General features: G+C 38.6%; 1 protein-coding gene across 3 annotated transcripts in view; it reads left to right on the top strand.

Annotated features, from left to right (window-relative positions):
- The first annotated feature begins 2,896 nt into the window (after positions 1-2,896).
- The window catches only part of enah (ENAH actin regulator), a 237,346-nt gene continuing 217,836 nt past the window's right edge, over positions 2,897-22,406 (top strand). Inside the window, exon 1 of one of the 3 annotated variants that reach the window (XM_048249978.1) lies at positions 2,897-3,016. In XM_048249978.1, the coding sequence (XP_048105935.1) occupies positions 3,012-3,016 (5 nt within the window). In that variant the 5' untranslated portion in view covers positions 2,897-3,011. Of the gene's footprint in view, positions 3,017-3,141; positions 3,277-22,406 lie in introns of those variants that run through there. The other 2 variants (XM_048249976.1, XM_048249977.1) reach the window with 2 other exon arrangements.

Raw genomic sequence — 22,406 nt, 5'->3', positions numbered from 1 at the left:
TACAGCATTACAGAGACAGGCTTGCATTTGTTCTACGTCCTAGACAGTCAGATCTGATCTGCTCAGATAGTATGACCATATTGTGCACTGAGGAAAGCTGCTAAACTCACAGAAATAACAGTAGACTGAGACTACACTTCCACAGACAAGAGTCTTTCTGAAATCCAAATATTACACAGGGCTGCAGACATATTGAGGAAAAGCATGGATCAGGTAGAGCATGACAGTGAGTAACATGTCAGCAGTGACTGTCTATTATGTTTCCAATGCAGCAAGTATGTACCCAACATCCTGTATGACATCCTGTATGAACTGTTGTGTTGATTAACATGCCCACAGAAATTACCTAACATGTGATGATGACCCAGCTTCAAAGGAGAATCTGTGTATTATCGCAATTTGTCATGATCTCATTGAACAGAGCTGTCACATCCATACGCCAATCACACTGGGACTTCCCATTTTGATACATCATAAGTTTGGTAGTAAGACAGTCATCAATGAGCTCAGTGCAATGGGACACTGTGTTTCCTATACAGATGTTAGGCACTTCTCACATCTTTTGCAGCAGACCAGATATCAAGGACAGAGGGTGGTGTCTACATCCCAACTGGCCCCACTGGAGTTGCTGAACATGGAATTTGTGATGCAGCCATCAGCAACTTTGACCAAAATGAAGACACCCTGGATGTGAAGCGTAAAAGAATGGACAAAATGTACCTGTATACAAGTTTATCTCCATCCATTCATATCAATCATGTTTAAGGTGGTGAGGGACCTCTGAACCTGTGCTAGGCATTTATCTGCTGTGGAGACTTGGCCTCTTCGGAACACAACAGACATCATAGCATGAGTTGTACCCTTCCCATCCAGGGTGTCTTCATTTTGGTAAAAGTTGTCGATGGCTGCATCAACAATTCCATGTTCAGCAACTCAAGTTAGAACAGTTTGGATGTAGACACCACTGTCCTTGATCCATATTCTTGTGTTGACACACCTTCATGCTCAGCAATGGTCTGTCAGTATGCTCTCATAGCTATCAGTCAAAGATTTGAGAGTTGAGAGTCCTCACTTTCCTACCTTTGGACAATACTGTTTTATCAATGTCTTCAGTGAGCTTAATAAAGGCTTTGTTATAGACATTGGTCTGCTTCTTTATTCTTTTCTATGGCTTCTGCTAAATTTCATTTAGAGATGTAGTGTGCAAGGCATTTTATGGTATTTGGTATCATGCAAGAGATCTGGGCATGAAAGAATTTGAAGATGTACATCTTCATCAAGCCTTTCAGAAGCTGCCCGAATGACCTTGTCTCTGGTACTTGCGACTGTTCCAGTTGAAATTGCTGTCAGAGGTTCTGGTTTAGAGCTGGCCTTCCCACAGATGAAACAATCTCTCTGTATTGGAAATTATGTTGTATCAGCCCTACTCAGCCTTCTTGGTGCAGATGTGCTCTCACTCTCAACATTTGCAACTTGCTGCTGCTCATTGATTTTTGTCTTACTGCAGTAGTTCGCTATACATGATACATGATATGAAACTTTGATTTTGGAGGAAATATCATCTGTATATAGAGCCAGAGTTTTATGGACATCTCCATCTCTCTCTCTGCTGAGCAAGGGTAAGTATGCGTTGGAGGCCTTCTACTGTGGGGTTTTGGACATACATCCAAAGGGATACAGGGATCTTTTTTCTTGCCCTTTTCAAAATGTTTCCCACAAGCTTTGGATCCAATGTCTGTAAGACATTCTCTACAATTCAAGAGACTAGTGAAAAAGAAAAATTTCAGAATTTTCATTGAAATGCAAATTAAGTTGAATTACACATGCAACATTGGTCAGAGGGCTAAGTACTTTCTTAGCTAGGGAAAGTAGTTTCTACAACTAACTGTTTAGCTACTTAGGGGTGAAGTAAGCAGTGTGGGCTCTAATGTCCACTGCTGGTCTGGACTGACAAAAGCTAACAATATTATTTTCTATTATTCAGTAATGACTTGACCAAAACAAAGTGCAAGTGAATGTAAATATTTTAATAAAGGTGTTCCATTCCAATTTTAACCTGATTCAATTGGATCTGTGTTTCATATGAAATGTATCATTATTAAATATAAATATAGAGCAGCACTTACCTTGCAGTAACAATGAATTTGTCAACATTCTTCTCACCACTGATAATGTGATTTGAACTTGAGACTGTATTTTGCCAGTGTTTCATTTTGGACACCTCATACATTGAGTGACAGAACACCCTAACTTGTCATACTATATGTACATATTTGGTATTGTTGGATTCAGTACAACCCCACCTTTCCAACAAGCCATCATATGTGTTTCTTTGATAATCCCTGGTAAAGCAGCTAAAGTAAATGAAAACATTCTGCATAGATATTCATTTTTTGTATGTCCGCTTATTTTAGGTGTATGTTTACATGTCTCTATTCATTCCATACATCAAGATATTCACATCCAGTCTTTTCCAGTAGGTAAAGCAACTTCCTGACTATACACATGCCAAGTTTCAAAGTTCTCAGAGCTTGTGTGATTGATCTGCACTAGTTTATATGCAATAACTCCCATATCGACAGGCTACATTTTAGTCCTTTTTTGGTTTTGGGGTGTATAACAATATCTGTTAATTTAACAATCTTAGCAGTAAAATATTTTTAGCCAAGAATCCATTCCATATATGGGAGACCTTAGAGATGAGGAAAACATTGTTGGGTTTAGTTCTACCTCCGGTAGGGGTATCTCAAAAATGTGGGGCCATTGTCACTAGCCTAATAAGGATCACTTAAACGCAAAACCTTGGAGGGGGCGTGACACCATGTTCTCTGTACGTCCTTTGCGTGACTCACGTAGCAAAGGCTCTGCGTCTGTCTGGGGATAGAACGTGTTGTTGGCGGTACTCCTACATAGAGAGACTGCAGTTTTTAGTTTGTTTTTTTTTTTTGGGAGGGGGGCAAATTCTGTTTGGGGATTAACGTTATATCTAGTTTCCAGTCAAATCTGCCGGGATGTGGTAAGTCGTTTAGAATGGTTGCTGAAATCATTTTATTTCATCATGTGATTTCGTTGTTTAATGGATGTAACGTTCCAGTCATTATCCTCGAGAAACGGCGTTAGGCTGTTTTTGATGGCAAAAGTGTGAACTTTCCAAAAACTAGCTATCGTTAGCATGCTAATATAATTTACTGCAAAAACATCAGATTCTTGTTATTCCCGACGGAGAATCAGCCAGTAGTCTTACTTGGTTGAAGACTTTTGGCTAACCATAATGAGGTAAGGAGTTTTAAATTCCCACACGTTGCAGAAAATCCTCGTTAGGAAACGCTATCTTCAAAACCCAGTCTTTAATCACGTTTTTGTTTCTATTGTTTTTGAGCTAAGGATTAGTGAAGACTTTCGAGACGGCCAATAATATCGATATGGTTTTTTTTATGTTTGGTGAATGGTACCGTGACGTTAACCTGAATCAAAGTTACATCGTCAACGTTAGCCTGATGACCGTGGTAGTGCTACACATTATACATGTATACATTATAGCCTAATTTAGATCAGTGATGGTTGGTGTCCGTAGATTATTAAGGTCCATGTTGTTCATGTACATTTGTGAAATGTTTGTTTGTGTCTTAGTTTGCCCATGTGTCTTGCATGGTCATCATGCATTGCTACAATTTACGTCAACATTGGCTAGTTAGTATTTGCAATGCAACCCTTTGGATTTCTGACCAGTGAAATGCGAGTAAAATTACTCCATTAGTTAGGATTTTGCAATGTTTGTTATTCATAAAGATGGATTAATGTCCAGAATTAATGACCAGGATATCAACGTGCCCACTCAGCATTGATGGCTCTGCCCACATTTAGGTTAGGTCTTCATCAGACAAAGATGACGGGAGTTTTTAAAGGTATTAGGCGAGAGTAAACCATGTAGCCTAGTTAGTCTTCATGGTAGCCTACATAACATGTAACGTTATGTGACTAGAACGAGACAGACCGCTGTTCCATGATACTTCCACTTTGGATGCATTTTGAATATTTTCTACATTTTCAGTAGGCATACGTTTTTAGATTTTTTGAATATTGTGAAGATAGTTTTCACATGTTTTTTGTTTATGCTTGTGTGTGAAATATGTGACTTAGTGCTGCATTCTATGAAAAAACAACAACATTGCATCAGTGTTCTGGTATTTAAATCTGCAATATTGCAATAGGTAAAAATACAGGAATTGTCATTAGTAACTTGATCTTAAAGGCCTGGAGAATTAGGCCTCCTTGATGATTGGGGTGATTTTCGAGGGAAGTGAGTCTGCATAGAAACCCATTGAACAGCCGAATCACAGGGACTTACTTTTTTGGCCTCTTGAGGTGATAACTCGAAGGTCTCATACTTGGGTAAACTATAAGCAGAACACTCTTAAGCCCAGAATTGCACTGGACTCCTGACATAATCTGGGCATCAAACAGGTGGGCTGTATACTGTATGTGAACAATGTCCGGATTATTTTACTTCAAAATCACCCGGTCTGACACTACCAGTCCCTAGTACTAAGTCTGGACATCACTAGGGGGAGCGAATGTCTGAACACAAAAGGTTAAAGCATGGGTAGATTCCTGGGCTGAAACGATTCATTGAGTTACTCGATTAACTTGATTACAAAAATTGCTTGAGGCAAAAACTCTGCCTCAGCCTCACTAAATTCCTATGACACGCAAGGGATCTGATTGTTCCACACGGACCGTTGTTCAGGATGCACACCACTAGTGCGTGATACATTCAGAATTTAGTTGGCGCGATGACAGTCAGGATGGCCATAAATGGCAGAGAATGTCTTAAGTTTTGGGATCATTATATACTCAAAAAGGAAGGGAACAAGCATCTGAACTAAAAACATCCACTCCATGCTGTTTCACCAAGCGTCGCTGAAACAATCAATAAAAGATCAATATAGTATCTCTATCTATCTATCTATTTATCTATCTATCTATCTATCTAAAACATTGATGTTCGCTGATTTTAATCGCATGCTGTATTTGTAGTGATATCGTGATGCGGTTTGACTAGATATGATGTTTAGCTTTGATGTTTTTATGTAGTAAACTTATTCACGTTCAATTGCAATCTTGTCTCGCTCACTCTCCCTCACGCACCGAACGCGTGCACACACACAGGTTGCTACTCTAGGTTACCATAGCAAATAGGCTCACCCCAGAAATAATTTTTTAGTAGCCTAATGGTAAAAATATTTGTTAGTAGCCTAATGGTAGGCTATTTTTAAATGCTGCAGGTGTAGAAAATATACGTCCATAAAACGGATATTTACTTTTATGTCAGAGCTAGATTACAGTATTGATAAGAAGTGCTAGATTAATCGATTACAAAAAGAATCGATAGCTGCAGCCCTAGTAGATTCATACCTAGTGAGGGGGTGTGGTGGTGATGTTTTGTGCAAAATGTATTGTGTTCCCTTGTCTTTACCGTATGTGTCGCACTTTGGTACTCTATTGGCAAATATGGGAAGTTCCCAAGGACAACCATTGTACTTTTTTACCTGTGTGTTATGCAAGCCAAACTCTGTTTTCATGAGCCAGGATAAGGATCAATGACTGGTGAAAATATGAATGAAACTGAAATAAACAGACATGGGGAAAAACTTTCTCTTATGTCGCTTGCAGAAAGTCCTTATGCTAGCACTGCAGCAAGCTAAGTTAAGATATTGATAGAAAATCACATGTGAACAAAGTGCTAAGTTAGCCCATTCATATAGGTCTAGGCTACCACTTGTATTGAAAAAGATGTGCCAAACAGACGTGCACGTTTTAACATCGTTAAAAAGAGAAGACTGTCTTAAAAGGACAACTTTTGATCCTCAGGATCTTATTGTGTGTGGATCTTTAATTCAACTCAATGTATTGTTATTTAAAAGTACAGAGCCATAGTCTCAGAACACTTACAGTACAATTAAAACAAGCACACAGCGGGTGAGCTAGTTGGCATGGCTGCGTAATTTCACAGCTCTGGTATCAGCATTAAAATTCCCCATTTAAAACTCTTGCATTCAAATTGACTGATCATCTCAATAGGGTCATTCCACGTCAATTCAACCAGGGCCCACACACTTAGGTCTCAAAAAATTCTGAAAAAATTACCAGGTGTACCTATTAGGGCTGGGCGATATGACTGAAAACTGTATCACGATATAAGTATTTCATATCAGTCGATATCGATAATTATTGATTTTTTTCTTTTTTTTAAATCTATTTCAGATGAGGACCAGAAGGGAAAAAAAAGTTCAAATTAAACAGTTTTATTTTAAACTTAACCTTCCTCTGATTTTAATTACCTCAGCTATCAATCAAAGCAAACAGGGAAAAGAAATAGCAACACAATCATGAAAAACACTCAAATAAATAAATGTGCACATAAGTCTGAATGAAAAGCAGCACTGGTTGAAGCCTGGAAATATTGTAAACAAATGAGCTTAATTCGCTAGTTTATCATAGTCTGGTTAGACTGTTCAGTTTCCCCACGTGTGTTTAAGTTTCAAATGAATACTTTTTCTCCTTGGGACAGGCCCGTTTGAGTCTTGGAAAATACTTTTCCATTTGCATCGGGATTGAGATGATTAGAACTTAGCAGTCAATTTGAATGCAACAGTTTTGAACAAATTCGTGCAGCGTGCTAAGGCATAAAAAAAAAAAATTCTTGGGTTCCGGGGAAGAAATAACACTAAATACATTAAATAAATCCACAAATAAAAGGCAAACTATAATTACATTAATTACCCCTTGCGTTATGTATAGGGATGAGCGTATTCTCTCTTTTACAAAGTAGCCTATGCACAGCTGTTCACGAAGACGATTGTTTTCGTGACTTACCAAGGCACTCGCAATTTTGTCCAAACACCGCAAATTTTTTTGCAATTTTGACCAATCATCGTAGTTTCACCGTGAAATATCACCTACCACAACAGTCCCTCGCGCAGAATATTGAGCCAGATGGCACACTTACTTCTGCACCTTCTGCATATGACACCAAAGACTGCCCTAACGTGTTCGCTCCTCTACAGTTTTGATGACCATAAATAGAAGGCTAACATTAATGATCTGCTTACTTGCATCTGTCAACCTGGTGTTGCTAACCTACCTAGGCTATGAAAGTAAGTTAATTAAGGCCTACTTGGTTTACTGACATTTGAGTAGGCTATGCAACCCATTGGCAAACATTTACCTGGATATGTCCTTTTAGCTTATGTCATGTTTGCTAGCTTGTGGGCTTAGTTTGAGAAGTGCTACCAAAATCATAGAAATTAATAAAATTGCAAGACATTTACCTCTTCTATGATCCAAGAATGATTTCATTCGAGTTGTTTTTTTTAACATTTATTTTAACTAATGACATAGAAGACATTCCCAATTGCATCCACATATCGTAATGCACTATGCAAAAAGTGATTTACACTCATAGCCGAACACAGTGAGATGCAAGCCTTCCAATCCACTCAGAAATGTAATTGGGCTACTCTCACGTCCTTAAAGGGGCAGGCAGTCAATTAGACGTACACCACCAATGTAATGACATTAAACAGAAGTGTAGTCAAATAGTTTAAATCAATATGAAATTACTAGATACTTACTTGGCTATTAGTAATTATGCAGGCCACAGACTATGAATTTTTAAAAAGATATGAACTTAATATGAATTACAAAATATATGAATGGATTGAAACATATGACATGATGCAATCTATTTAGGTGACTGTCTTTTTTGGACAGTTCTACGAAAGGTTATACTGATTTGTGAATTACCTCAGTCAAAGCATTCTCACAAATAAAGTAGGCCTACTTTGATTTTCTGTAATCCTTACTGTTTACCTTTGATTATCCTTTTTTAATAAGCATCAAGATTATCAGTGTGATTTTGGTCTTACTAACCTTAATTGGCCTAAATTTAAAAAAAAAAAAAAACCCAACTATTTTTGCAATTTTCATTTCCTCCCGCAATTTCAATTTCTCCACAAGAAACAGCTAAAAACACAGCAACTTCCATCCAGGCATTTTAGGTCGTAACAGTCTCAAAAAACCTCGTGAAATCCTGGAGGGACTGATTTTCTACCTATCCCTTACTGCCACTGGGGAAAAAAAAAAATTCCCTACCGACCCATGGCCTCAACTGACAACCAACAGGAACCAAACCTTTTTTTTTTTATGCCTAATGATGCTAACCGGATTTAATAGCAATTTACAGTCATCTTGCACGATTGTGAATGTTTGGATTATATGTCCATGTACATATTACATGTACATATGGCTATCGTTTTATCGCCCAGCCCTAGTACCTATGTTACCCAGGAGACACACTGTAAAATTACTCTTATGTAAGATCAATACTTTACAAGATACAGCCAGTTTTACAGGGGGAGGGGGGTGTCGAAGTCGATTTTGTTCGGGCTCTTTTTTTTGTCAAAGTTCACAAGCCCACAGCGCAAGAACTAAACCATGTAGGAGGCTCACATTTTGCATGCTGGTACATAAATAGGAATAGTATGTAGCAAAATCGTCACGTTTGGTCTGGATAATCCTGCATGGTCATAGCTGTCCCTCAAAGTTGATACAAATTTTATTGGAGTTTTTGGCTGGGCTCTGTTTAAGCCTTCAGAAGACATATTTGTACTCAACATAGGCTCTTGATTTATTTTCCTTACTGAGATAAGTAGAAACTCACAAAAAACAATGAACAGAAAATAAATTCCTTCAGGGTCTGAACAGCAGACCTTAGAAGTCTAAAAAATAATTTTGCTTCTCATTTTCAGAGCACCTGAACACCTTGGTAATTTTTTCAGAATTTTTTGAGACCTAAGTGCGTGGGCCCTGGTTGAACTGACATTGAATGACCCAATACCAATGTTTCCCAAAAGGACCTGTCCCAAGGAGAACAAGTATTACCTTGAAACTTAAACACACATGGGGAAACTGACCAACGGTCCAGTCAGTATACTATGATAAACTAGCCAACTATGATACAAACCGAATCGTGAGGTTGGTGTATCGTTACAGCCATAATAACAATAACTAACAGATACATAAGCGGTAGTGTGCAATAACTATCTGTAAGTGGGATATCGATAATGTTAGCAGGGTTCTAAGGGTTCCCACGGGTCCTTGAAATCCTTGAAAGTTTGTGAATCTGAAAAAAATAATTCAAGGCCCTTGAAAGTTTTTGAAAAGAGACATAAATAAATGGAGGTCCTTGAAAGTCCTTGATTTTCTTTTGAGGAAAAAAAAATCCATACAATTACGCATAATTCCTTTTTTATTAACATGTACACGGCCATCGTGATTTCTGTGTGTTTCCCGCGTGTAGTGTTTGTTGCCCAAATATTTAATTTAACATTCTGATGAATAAACCAACATGTTCATGGTAACGAGTTTAACTTGTTTAGGACAAGTTTATTTCAGTTCAGTTTTATGCAAAATACAAACATGAAAAATAGAATAGGCCTGTCATATGACCAAAATTAAAAGAAAACTGTGACAAGGTATCCTTGGTCTGTTGAGGTAACATGATTTAACCACGCGCTTGAAATTTATCAACACATCACAGTAGGTCCTAGAATTTAAGGATATTGGGCCTGGAAAGTCCTTGAAAGGTCATTGAATTTGATCTTAACCAAGGTGTGGAAACCCTGTGTTAACTTTACTGAACATGCCAGAAAGGAGTAATGTTAACGTTATGTGATATCTGCAAATAAACCTGGCATGGGCTTATCATAAACTTTATGGTTAATTAGGTTATGACCCATCACTGAATTATGTCTATACTTTGCTGGTGCTAGCTAAACTAATAATTAGCTAAACATAATTGTATTTTGTCATTTTCTTACATCAATATGATTGTCACTGACATCAAAACATGGGGATGGTGGATGCACATCAATAATATCTCACCTAAAGAGAACAGACGCGGACGCTTGTTAGAAGCCATAACTCTAGAGGCACCACAACTCCTCAGCCGGTCAGTCGTGTGTAGGCTAAACTCAAAAATACCGGAGAATGTGGTATAGAGGGTTAATTCAGTATTCTATTCACTCAAATAGATTAATATATACAATGAGGGGAGACAAATCCAAGAGGGGAGTAAGGACACAAAGTAACGTGGGAAGAGAAATGGAGAAGGAGGCCGGAGCCAGCTATACCCTACAAGATGGAGACTATGAAGGCAACGAAAATTTGGTATCAATTTGTGAAGCCGTGAGCGAGGTTGAGTCTACAAGGTAGAGACCGACTGATTTGGGTTTTTCTAAAGCCGATGCCGATAACGATTTTTAGCGGTCGGAGTCAGCCAATGGCCGATGTGACCTGCCGATTTTTTGGGCCGATTTTTAGGGCCGATATGCTATCGTATTATCCTTAATTGGCATGCTAAAATAGCATAGAAATCTAGACGCACCCTAACGGCGGCAAATTAATTTGCTCAGCCTGTACGTCTAGTATCAAACCATAGGGATTTCTATTGGCTGGCGTGGACTTCATCCAATCACAGCTTCTATTTTGTTAGAGAGTCTTAAGGCGGGCTTAACAGGATAACGACAGTCCTGCGACTGTGAACAACAAGAAAGGTGGCTATGGCTTAACTAAGAGCTGTTGTTTGAATCGGCGTTGGCGGCCAACTTTGGATGAGTTGGACTTGTGCTTTTCTTTGAAAGTTGAGCAACACAATGCACTTAAGTCATTACTTTCGAAGAAGGATGTATTTGCCGCTTTGGTCAACCGGATAACGGATATGGTCGTAGCGCTGGCCTATTGCATGCCTAGGCAGTTTGAAAGACAATTCTCTGCCCGCCCCTTGGATTAAGCGAGGTGAATGGTTCGATTCCAGACTATACATTTCAATGATACAGGATGGCCCGTCAGGCTAATGCTAAAAATCATACTAGTGACTTCTTGCAGTCTGTTAGTCTATTAATTATTCATTTTAATATGTTTAACAGAGTGCAAGAAGACTTCCATGATGTGACAACTTCAGATAGTTACTTCAAAACGGCAACATACATGTTCAGGTTATACAGTTTCACTGTGGAACTTCTATGCCTTACCACAGACCTAGGTTTCAACAATATAAAACTCCGTCTCCCAGCATTCTGTGCAGGAAACCGGAAATAGGAACTAGAGAACATCCGTTTGATACTTCTCAAATTAATCAAACATATACTTCGCTAAAACAAATTTACACAAGATGACCATGTTTTAAAACGTTCACTTGTTATTTATGTGTCTTCTTTTTTCTAACATTTCACTTAGATTGTCCGTTACTTAAGTTTAGATCGTAACATAGCAGTCACCAGCATTGAGGGCGGGGGCTTGCAAAGTCGGCGCATTCCCAACGCACTCGTAGCCACAACGCTAAGCAACTTTCATTTCTTCTTCAACTCCGATGCAGTTGAAAACGAATGGACATGGGATGACAGTGTTATAAAGCGTTCACATGTTAGATTTGCGTCCTCTTTTTGTTTTTCATTTAGATTGTCCGTTACTATAGTTTAGATCGAAACATCGCTGGTCATCAGGGGTGGTCATCAATAGGCGCGGCCAAATAAGAAAATCGGCCGATGCCGATTGATTAAATAATAGCAAAAATCGGCCGATTACATCGGCTGGCCGATCGATCGGTCGGTCTCTACTACAAGGACGGCAATGCTATGAGCTGAACTGAAAAGTGATCTGTCCGAATTTCACAAGTGCTTAAGAGAGGATATAAAAAAAACAAATTCACGACAGAAACGAACAGAAAAATGCAAGATTTGACTGGCTAGATAGGAGTGGAGAGGAGTCACAGAACTGGCAAGGAACATGGCTGATGCAGAGCAGTGGGACATTGGAGTCAAGGGTCTCGCTTAACTGCTTTCTAGTCAGAGAGCATTGCAAGAGAAGGTGACCGAGTTGGAAGAACATTCCAGGCGCAACAATGTTCGAATTTATGGCAATCCGGAGGATGCGGAGGGCACCTTCACGGCTGTGTTCATCGCTAATATGATAAAGACGAAACTGGGAGATGACCTCAACCCAACTGGGGCAGTGACGTGGGGATGGAACTAACTGCAAGCGCTTCCCCCCCACTCAGTGGCACCCCTTATCTGCTAAAGGCTATATGTCGCCTTTTTTTTGGAAGCTCTGTTCAGTGCTTTGTATTATATTTCATGGAGTTTTCCTATTTCTTTTCTTTTTTTGATTGTTTGAGGTCAGGGGGTTACAAGTACAAAATTACAAAGGTAAACTCAGTGCATTATCAATACTATAACGTACTCTCTCTGAATGTGAAAGGGCCAATCCAATTAAATACAGTAAAATAATAGCTAAGATTAAAAGGTAAAAGATCAACATAGCATTTTGGCAGGAGACTCATTTATCGGAAGTTGAACATGAAAAGTTAAAAGAACTAGGCTTTAGGCATATTTGTTCATTATATAAAAATGGTAAAAAGAGGGGAGTGGCTATGAATCTCAAATTCAATTGCATTTGAATTAATATCTGAGATAAGAGATGGAGAGGGCAGGTTCATGTTGGTAAAAGGAAAATAGACCAAAAAGAAGTGACCTTTATTTAAAGCAAAACCAAAGCACTTTTCCTCTGTCGCGCACACACACTATTTATTTATCCAGCACTAGCTTTGGAAGTAACGATGTACAGACAAGGTAGAGTATGTTGCATGATTTTATGAAAGTATGATATATCATACAGAGTAAAAACAGACTAGACTGCATTTCCGAACATAAACGAACTGCGAAAGTGTGCTTGCCCTGATCCGGTCACCAATGTGAGCAGACAGTGGCATACGCTATGCTGAACCTGGCTTGATCCAAGCATTGTAACAGTGCCTTTCAGTGTTGGAGCAGTGGCAATATCTCAAAAGCTCTAGGAGAGGGCTATTCAACTATTGGCTTGCGGGTTGAATGCGGTTCGTTGGATTTAACCTGTGGCCTGCCTTCGAATTTAGCTTCTATGACTAAGATCAAATTAATAAAATAAAACGACAGCAGTGATTAGCTGCAAAAATAAATAATGTCATGCGTCTTGCGCCTCTCAAACTGGGTTATCAGGTAACCTACAGAGGAATTGAAATTATGAAATATGACCAAGGCATTAAAAGCTGCTTGTTTGTCAGGATAGTTTTTCACTGATTTATTTAAAAAAATATGAGTTAAGAGTGTGAATGTTATATATTCCATCCCACAAATGATGTTTTACTGGTTTATTTGACAAAAAATAATCTATATAGATTTGGTCTAAAAAGACCTTATGTCTGTTTGGGATTGATTTGTGAGCCTGGGGTTGTTTTGAGAGCCTATTGATGTAGCCTATCTCAGATGTATCTCAGAATAAAGGAATACTTCATATTACTCTAAACCCCCGTCTGTAAATCAACTGTATACTACTGTCTACATTGCACAATATTTCTTGACCTGTCTCTGTATATTTAATCCCCTTTCTGTACTATGCATCACAGCTCAGATCTTTGGTTGCTATGAAGGCCAGTCGTTCTAAATGGATGGTTGCTATGGCCAAAGGCCAGTTCTATCTCTGCCGTTGTCAAGCGGGCATATCATAGAATTCTGATTAAGCTTATCTTATTTGAAACACCTCTATTTTACTTAGCCCACTTCCATACAGTGGGTCCCATTAAGAAGTGGCCACTTCATTCGCGCTTACTGTTATTCACACAGCAACATTATTAAATTAATCTGTCACCATATGCCTATGCCTACGTTTGCAAAGAAAACATTTTAATTTGATTCACAATGAAACGTTACATTTAATGTACATGTTGACAATGAGTAGGCTAGTTTTGGTTGTTGGTGGTATTATTGCATCCCTTAGTTATGCCTACAATGCAAAATTGTTTCCTCGCGATTGGAAGCTCCTGTAGACCATAGTAGACGCATTTCAAAACATCGCGTTAGGAGCTAGGAGTCCTCGCGACTTCTTTTAAGCTGTCACAGACTCAGGTGCTACTTTTAGAGCTAAAGTGCTTTGTGAATTACTGTTAGTAAAAAATAGCAGTCCTAAAGTTACAAGAGACTAAGTTACGTGTGCAAGCATCTCATATCAAAAGAAATGACCATGGCATTACGCTAAACAACATAAATCCCAATTAGCAACATACATCTCCTCCCTATAGCTAGCCAGCCACTCAAGAAATTAATGATACTTAATCTCTGCTTAGCATGCTTCTCCGCTTAGCATTCTAATAACAGAAGGGGCATATTTATGTTGACCACTACAACATGACTCATGTCTGTAACTCTATAAAACACTTACTTTCATAAAGGACGCACACCATTCAGCACATACACATGGAAACCGATATTTTGGGCACTTGTTTGGCCACAAATTCGTCAATCTGAAACTGGACTACTGTAGGCTGCACCCAGGAGGGTTGCTAGGGGCAACATCAAATAAACGAAATGAGAGTCTTTCAGTATTAAATGTGTATGTGTGATTATGAATGGATGTGTGTGGTTTGCAATTAGAATAAACAAGAAATAACATTTCCAATAATTTCCCATTATAAATTACATAATATTTGCACCTTCCTTACTTGTGAAGCTCACATAATTCTAATGATGTCACCGTATGTATGTGAAATGTAATACAACGTTGCCACCTAGCGTTCAAATGTATTTAACATTAACGTGACATTTTCTGCTTGTACTGTCGTCAAATCCATGCTTTGAGGAAAACAATCTTTTTATCATAGTTTCCTCTTAAGTGAGCGATTACCAGGTCGTTTTTGTAACAGAGATGGCTGTTTATTGTCCCTACGTTTACAGAAACACCTATTTATATTAAGACGTATGGAAATCAAGTTAACGCTGCAGACCACTGTTTGTCTATTACATGACCCACAATGCCTTGCATGTCTTTACAACAAAACAACCCAGTAAAACCTAATTTCCCGTAAACATATGAATTTGCGTACTTGTTACATTTTTAATAATACTCTCCCATCATGACATTTAACAATAAGGAAAAATTTAATTTGAAAACTGTCAATGTGAAAACAACTGTATTATGTAAGCTATATATAACTACTGTTCTCCTTGCTATTTCAGTTCGTAAGTCCATACTATCCCATGGCAGAGCAAGGATTTCATGATTGGGTAAGGCTTCCCATAGACATTGTGCACGCGGGGGCCAGCCGCGTATAGGTGTGACGGAGAAACAGCCAATCAGATTGAAGCTTTGTTCAGCCCTGTGCATATCATTATCTATTTTATTATTTAATTATTTACTTGAAAGGTACAGGTTCAAATCCCGTCAGGAACAATATGAAGTATGAAAAAAATGAGTAGAAAGCATTGAAAATAATCATTCTTTAAAGAAATTTGCAACTGTAAATGTAAAATATAACTTAATATTTTATATAATTTGTTTTTGATGGAAGAAATGCTGCTCCTTCAGCACAGTAAAATACTGCAATAATAATAACAACAATAATAATAATATAATGCAACATTGCAGAGGAGAGTACTTTTCCAGTTATTCTCTTATTTTTTGTTTAATTATCATTAATATCTTCAAGGAGAAAAAAGAAAGGCAATGTGTAGTATTTCAGAAGCAAGGTTCCATTTTATTTGTGAACAAGTTATAAATTACAGATAGTAAACAGTTATGAACAACATTGATAAAAAAAAAAAAAACGGCATTCTGTGTGTGTGTGCGTGAGAGGCAGTGTGTGTGCATGTGTGTGTCTAATCCTGTGTGCGTGTGAAGGTGTGCGTGCGTCTGTGTGCGTGACAGCGTGTGTGTGTGTGTGTGTGTGTGATAAAATCATCTCTAAAAAATAATTAAAGTTGGTAAATTAAAGATTTAAGTTATGGTTATGGGGTTTTGCAGACGCTTTTGTCCAAAGCAACACACACATACATAAACAACATAATATTTAAAATTTAACAGGGAACAGATTAGAATGTTGGTCAAACTATAATAAGGAGAATAACAATACTAAACAACAATGACAATTCAATCAATAGCCTAATAAAATAAGTAATGAAAATGAGGGAAAAAGCGAAAATAAACAATAATGTCCATTCCATCAATAATATAAAAAAAACAATGACATGGTAAGACTATATTAAGGATTATATTAAGTGATACAAAAATTACAGAACATTGGAGAACCGCATGCTATGACTAAATGAACACCAGCTGAAGAAGGCGAAGTGTGTGTGTGTGTGCCTGTGCGTGTGTGTGGGTCGGCTGCTTCTGGACGATACACTTAGACACCAGGGTTGTGCACAATTCGAATTGCAATTCTGCTTCCTGTTTGCTACCTCATTTGAAATGCAAGTGAAATTCAAGAATTAGTTTCAATTCCATTCTGGAATTTTGCACAAGCCTGTTAGACACTGCTGGTGGCCCTGGGTCCGCTGCTGATACAGCGCCATTGCTGCTGGATCCTGGGTGCGCTGCTGTCACTGCTGATGCTGCTGGGCCCTGGGTCAGCTAATGTTGGACGATACACTGCCGATGCTGCTGGGCCCTGGGTCGGCTGCTGTCAGACGATACACCGCCACTGCTGAACCGGCCGCTGCTGTCAGACGATACACCGCCGCTGCTGCGCTGTGGGTCCACTGCTGCTGGACGATACGTTGCCGATGCTGCTGGGTTCTGAGTCGACCCTGCTGAGCCCGTCTGCAGTGCCTGGTCAAGGTGCCACCACAGTCCTCTCTGTTTCCCTCTGTGTTCTGACGGACCTGTACAAATAATTAAATGTCACCATTTATGTACAGTCCTTAAAGCGGGTAACTGAATATGACCACAGCGTTGTGCTAAAACATTTGACCTACCATTGGGAGAGTGCCCTTTGATTTAGCTCACACAGCTGTATCGGTGCCCGACCCATCAGCCTGCGCACATCACGCTCTGGGGTCGCCTCCTTTCAGTGCCACTGTGTCCCTTGCCTCCATGCACACCCTGTCCACCCTCTTGATCTTCTAGGTAGTGGTCCCCTTCTGGCGGTACTCAAGGGCCAGTTCTGCTGCAGCGGAGAGCCACAGGGTCAGTTGGGAGGACGAGGGCTCAAACCTAAAGGGGGACACAGATGCAACTTTCTACGAGGAAAAGACAAACAATTTAAATCGCACCATACAGAATCCATTTTGAAGACACACACAGATCCCTGGAGTTGTAATAGCCTATCACTATTAGTTTGATAGTGGTGTACTCATTAACACACATAAAAAAAATCAGGTGTTCTGTTTACATATCTAAAGCATACTTAGAATTTCGTATGTAATGTAGTAAAAACATCTAGAGGGTCTAAACATGCTAGGCAGATTATCTGATGAGGGCTTAAATACATTTACAGAGACCACCAGCCCTCGTAAAAGTAGTAAACAAAAAAAGTCCATTCATCACTGTTTTTAGCATGGAATTCCTGGTTGGCATGTTTACACTTCAAAAGCATATTTACACCTCAAATTCCAACTCCAAACTGTTGTAACACCATCTCTATGGTCTTAAGAAGTGAGCTAGGGTGTCTGATCACGTTTTTAAGGTATTTCCAGTGATCGTCAGGTCTTTACAGTGGCGATTGGTAGCTCATTCGTTTTCAATGCATTTAGCTGCTAGCATGCTAATCGTGGTTGATATTCTAACGCATCTAAAGCATATTTGCACTTTACATTTCGAGTCCACACAGTAGCAGTACATTCTCCAAGGTCTCAACATGTAAAACCAATAGTCTGATCGCATTTTAAACGCATTTCAGAGAGATCGAACCTAGCTACTTGAATGTAAACAAGCGGTGCTAGCCTAGCCAATTGGTGGCAGAGAATTAGTGTCAGTACGGCGCTAACAAGATATTATCACGTAAAATCATGAATATCAGACAAAGTATCCAAAAATATACCGAGTTTCATTCATTGAATAGCACGTAATTAGACCAAACTTACCTGAGAGTAAAAAGTCAGTCCGATATCCGTCATCGGTAACGCCGACCACAACAAATGATTCAAAGATGGCTGCCAATATTTTTAAAAAGCAGCTCAACAGCGCAACAGCGCCAAAATGTTTAGTGGACAAAAGCATATTGCATCCGTAGTGTTAAGAACTACCATAGAGAATGAATGGGGAAAAGTTAAGAAAGTTAAGCTTAACTATCCATGGCTCCCGTACTTGGAAGGCATTGTGATAGAAGTACAACAGCAATGAAAGGTGATAGTTACCAAATACGGGTGGGTGGTTTGCTAAATGCTGGAACTTTTTGGTATGTTTTCTTTTTTTCTTTTTAGCTTATGCACCCTCACATTGGAGTCCCGAGTTCAAATACAAAATTTGGTATCGATATGTGACAGTGTTCCTGAGATATGGACAACTTCCTGTTTCAGAGCTTCGCTACCGATTTCGTTTGGCTGTGACGGGCAAACGCTTTCGAAAATCAAAAATCCTTCTAATAACTTTTGTGAGGCTTGGTCCAAGGATAATGTACGTCAAGTTTCGTGACGTTCGGACCAAATTTGTGACCTTTGAAAATTTAGTTTCGCTTTGTGTTCAATCCAATATGGCGGATGAACGACACGCCCACCTGACATCATCTTCGCGAGCAACTTACACCGGTACTGACCAGACGTTTTAAAGTTGGAACGGTGTCTCTGTCTCAAAGGGCCTAGGCGCTAGAGCTGACAAAAAATTAGGGAGACGGGAATAATAAAACTTAAGAACAATAAGTCTGTGCGTAAAAACACGCATCTGTGCGTGTTTACCTTTAAGACCGATATCACGCATCTATGCGTAGTTACCATTAAGGCCGGCAAACGCGTCTGTGTCATTTTGAGTGTTGTCGTCTTTTTCGAGGCACATGGCCAATTATATGTACTGTGATTGGCTGAAATATCCTTGGGGTGAGTGACGGAGATGCTTCGGGATTTAAAAAAATAATAATAACATGCTTTGTGATTGGTCGAAATAAGCCTACACGTGGAGTATGTTTTGGTGAAAATTTTAAACACCGTAGCGATCCGTCATGGCTGACTCAAGTGAAGGAAGTGATATTGACGAAGTAGTAGATTCGAATTTTAATGGAATTATGGAGGATGACCGGACCAGATTTAAATGATATTCCAGATTTAGATGTCGATGTACCAGCCGATGGCGTAGTTAAAGAGCAGTGGATATTGGCAATGTTTCAAGAGGGAGAGGCGGATATGCACGATTTTGTTGGCTTTCAAGAAGAATGGAAGACTGACAACTTTCACTCACGTGATAAGATCCCGTACAATCGCGAACCAGGTGTCAAAATAGAACTTCCAGATGTTGTTACACCAATACAGGTATTCTCTCATATTTTCACGGAAGAGTTGTGGATGTGACTTGTAACAGAAACAAATCTGTATGCTGAACAAACACGGAGCGCAACTCCATCAAACAGCAAGTGGGTACCCATCACAGTTGTAGAAATGAAGACCTTCGTTGGACCATGGGCATTCTTGAACTGCCATCACGTAGAGATTTCTGGCATCAGAAAAAGTGGCTTTTTCGAACGACCATCCCCCAAGCCATTTCAAGGGACAGATTTGCCATCATTTGGAGGTAGGCTAATAATAATAAACTAGAGAATGTAATTCCAGGGAATTTCGAGTACATGAATATGAAGCTAGGACAGACATAGCATACCTTAATAAAAGTTGATAGTTTAAAAGTTGAATGTAGATAGTTTAACAGTTGTTAATAGACAGATAGTTTAATAGACAGATAGTTTAATGAATGTTGAAAGTTTAAAAGTTAAATGTAGATAGTTTAAAAGTTGTTGACAGACTGAAAGTTTAATGTGTGTTGAGCTTATCATTTTTAGTAGGTATGCTAACTAGCATGCTAACTATGCTAACCATGTGACTTAGCTAATCATTTTTAGTAGTTATGTTTACTATGCTAACTAGCATGCTAACTATGTTAACCATGTGACTTAGTTAACCTAGCTAATCATTTTTAGCAGTTATGTTAACTATGCTAACTAGCATGCTAACAATGTTACCATGCTAACCATGTTACTCAGTTAACTTAGCTAATCATTTTTAGCAGTTTTGCTAAACATGCTAACTAGCTACAGTGGGTAGGAGTCATAGTTGATGACTGGTAACAGTTACAATGGCTGAACAGTTAAAAAGTTCAGTAGTTTAAAGGGTTAAATTGTTTAACAGTGCAATATTGTAGTGAGGACTTTTATTTTGAAACAGTTTTTGGCAGAGGAAGCAGTTGAACAGGATGTGTAGTCTTAATAGGGCCAGTTTGTATGCTTAAAGCCTGAGACTGGCAGTTGATCCAGGTGGCCGGAACACCTGGCATAGGATTGTAATTGCTTAACGGCTCTATTGTGATGTCATCAGCCCATGTTAAGTCTATGGGGAAATTTTGAGTAGTTTTTAATTAATAGTTTAAAAAGTATAAAAGTTACAAAGCTGAAAAATGCATAGCCCACATGTCCTAAGTAAGACCTACGGAACATAGTTTGAATGAAGTTTCTACGTTAAACGGTTGAAGCTGCATTAACAGCGTTAGAAGAAGAAGTCAGAAGAAGAAAAAGCCTTGGAATAACAGTACAGTGCATTTTCATGCACTGTAATAAATCGGATAACAGTAGAGTGCATTTTCATGCACTCTAATAAAATGCCTAGGAAGAACAGTACAGTGCATTTTCATGCACTGTAATAATACCAATGGCAACTAGAAAACGCAATTCCAGGGAATTACTAGTGCATGAAAATGCAAAACATATGGTGTGGGTGTGAAATATATTGTTAAAACAGATGATGTGCTAATTGGCAACCAACATGATGAGGTTTAATATAGTTGAAATGACTGAACTAGGTAGATGAGGTTTAATATAGTTGGAATGACTGAACAGATAGGTGGATAGTTTAAAAGGTTAAATTATTTTCTAGGTAGACGAGGTTTAATATAGTTGGAATGACTGAACAGATAGGTGGATAGTTTAAAAGGTTAAATTATTTGCTAGGTAGACGAGGTTTAATATAGTTGGATTGACTGGACAGTTAAATAGGTGGATAGTTTAAATGGTTAAATTATTTGCTAGGTAGATAAGATTTAATATAGTTGGAATGACTGAACTACGTAGATGAGGTTTAATATAGTTGGAATGACTGAACAGTTAAATAGGTGGATAGTGTAAAAGGTTAAATTATTTGCTGGGTAGATGAGGTTTAATATAGTTGGAATGACTGAACTAGGTAGATAAGGTTTAATATAGTTGGAATGACTGAACAGTTAAATAGGTGGATAGTTTAAAAGGTTAAATTATTTGCTAGGTAGATGAGGTTTAATAGTTGGAATGACTGAACTAGGTAGATGAGGTTTAATATAGCCTGGCCACCTGGCCTTGGATTCTAATTGCTTAACGGCAGTCTTAATAGAGCCATGTTGTATGCTTAAAGCCTGAGACCGAGTATATAGTTTAAAAAAATGTAGATAGTGTAATGGATGTTAGACAGAAAGTTGAATGGATGTTGATAGGCAGATTGTTTAATGGATGTTGATGGATAGTTTAATTGGTGGATGAGTGAATGGTTTGAAGTGGATGAATGGATAGAAAGTTGGATGAAATGTGTCTTATATCCTTGTAGAATGGAGAGAGTTGGACTAGTTCAACAGAAAGCAGTTGATACAGGTGCAATCAGTTGAACTGATTCTTTGATGGGGCCTAGATGAGCAGCTGGAAGTTGATACAGGTGCAAATCAAGTTAATTAGTCCATTGTGATGTTATCAGCCTAATGTTAAGTCTACGTAACTTTTATACTTTTTAAACTATTAATTATTAACTTGTATAAAATCCCCAAAGATGAAAAATACAAAGCCCCCATGTCCTAAGTAAGACCTACGCAACATAGTTTGAATGAAGTTTCTACGTTAAACGGTTGAAGCTGCATTAACTGCGTTAGAAGGGGTACGGTGGTACTGTAGTGTAGTGGTTAAGGAGCTGGGCTAGCTAGCGTGCAGTAGCCTGAAAGTTGTCGGTTCAATTCCAGGCTTCCACCGTTGTCCACCGTTTAGCCTAAATGTCTAAAGATGATGATTGATAATAATTCATGATTATGGATAACAACAATAAATATTAAATATATAAATAAATATGATGCTATAGACACTGCTAGCTTATGATGGATGATGATAATTATGGTGTCTGATGATTGATAATAATACATAAAACATACATAAGTACAAATGAAAATGGTAGCTCATGATGGACGACCGTAATAATTATGATGACTGATAAAGTGTAATTATTCATACACATGACAATGAAAGCTCATGATAATAACAACAACAACAATAATGTGTAATTTACTGTCCAACTTGTTGCATTTTCAGGTATCTTCACTTGCAAGACAACCAC

Source organism: Alosa alosa, chromosome 8, assembly GCF_017589495.1.
Source record: "Alosa alosa isolate M-15738 ecotype Scorff River chromosome 8, AALO_Geno_1.1, whole genome shotgun sequence".
NCBI lineage: Eukaryota > Metazoa > Chordata > Actinopteri > Clupeiformes > Clupeidae > Alosa > Alosa alosa.
This window is presented reverse-complemented; position numbering and strand designations above follow the sequence as displayed.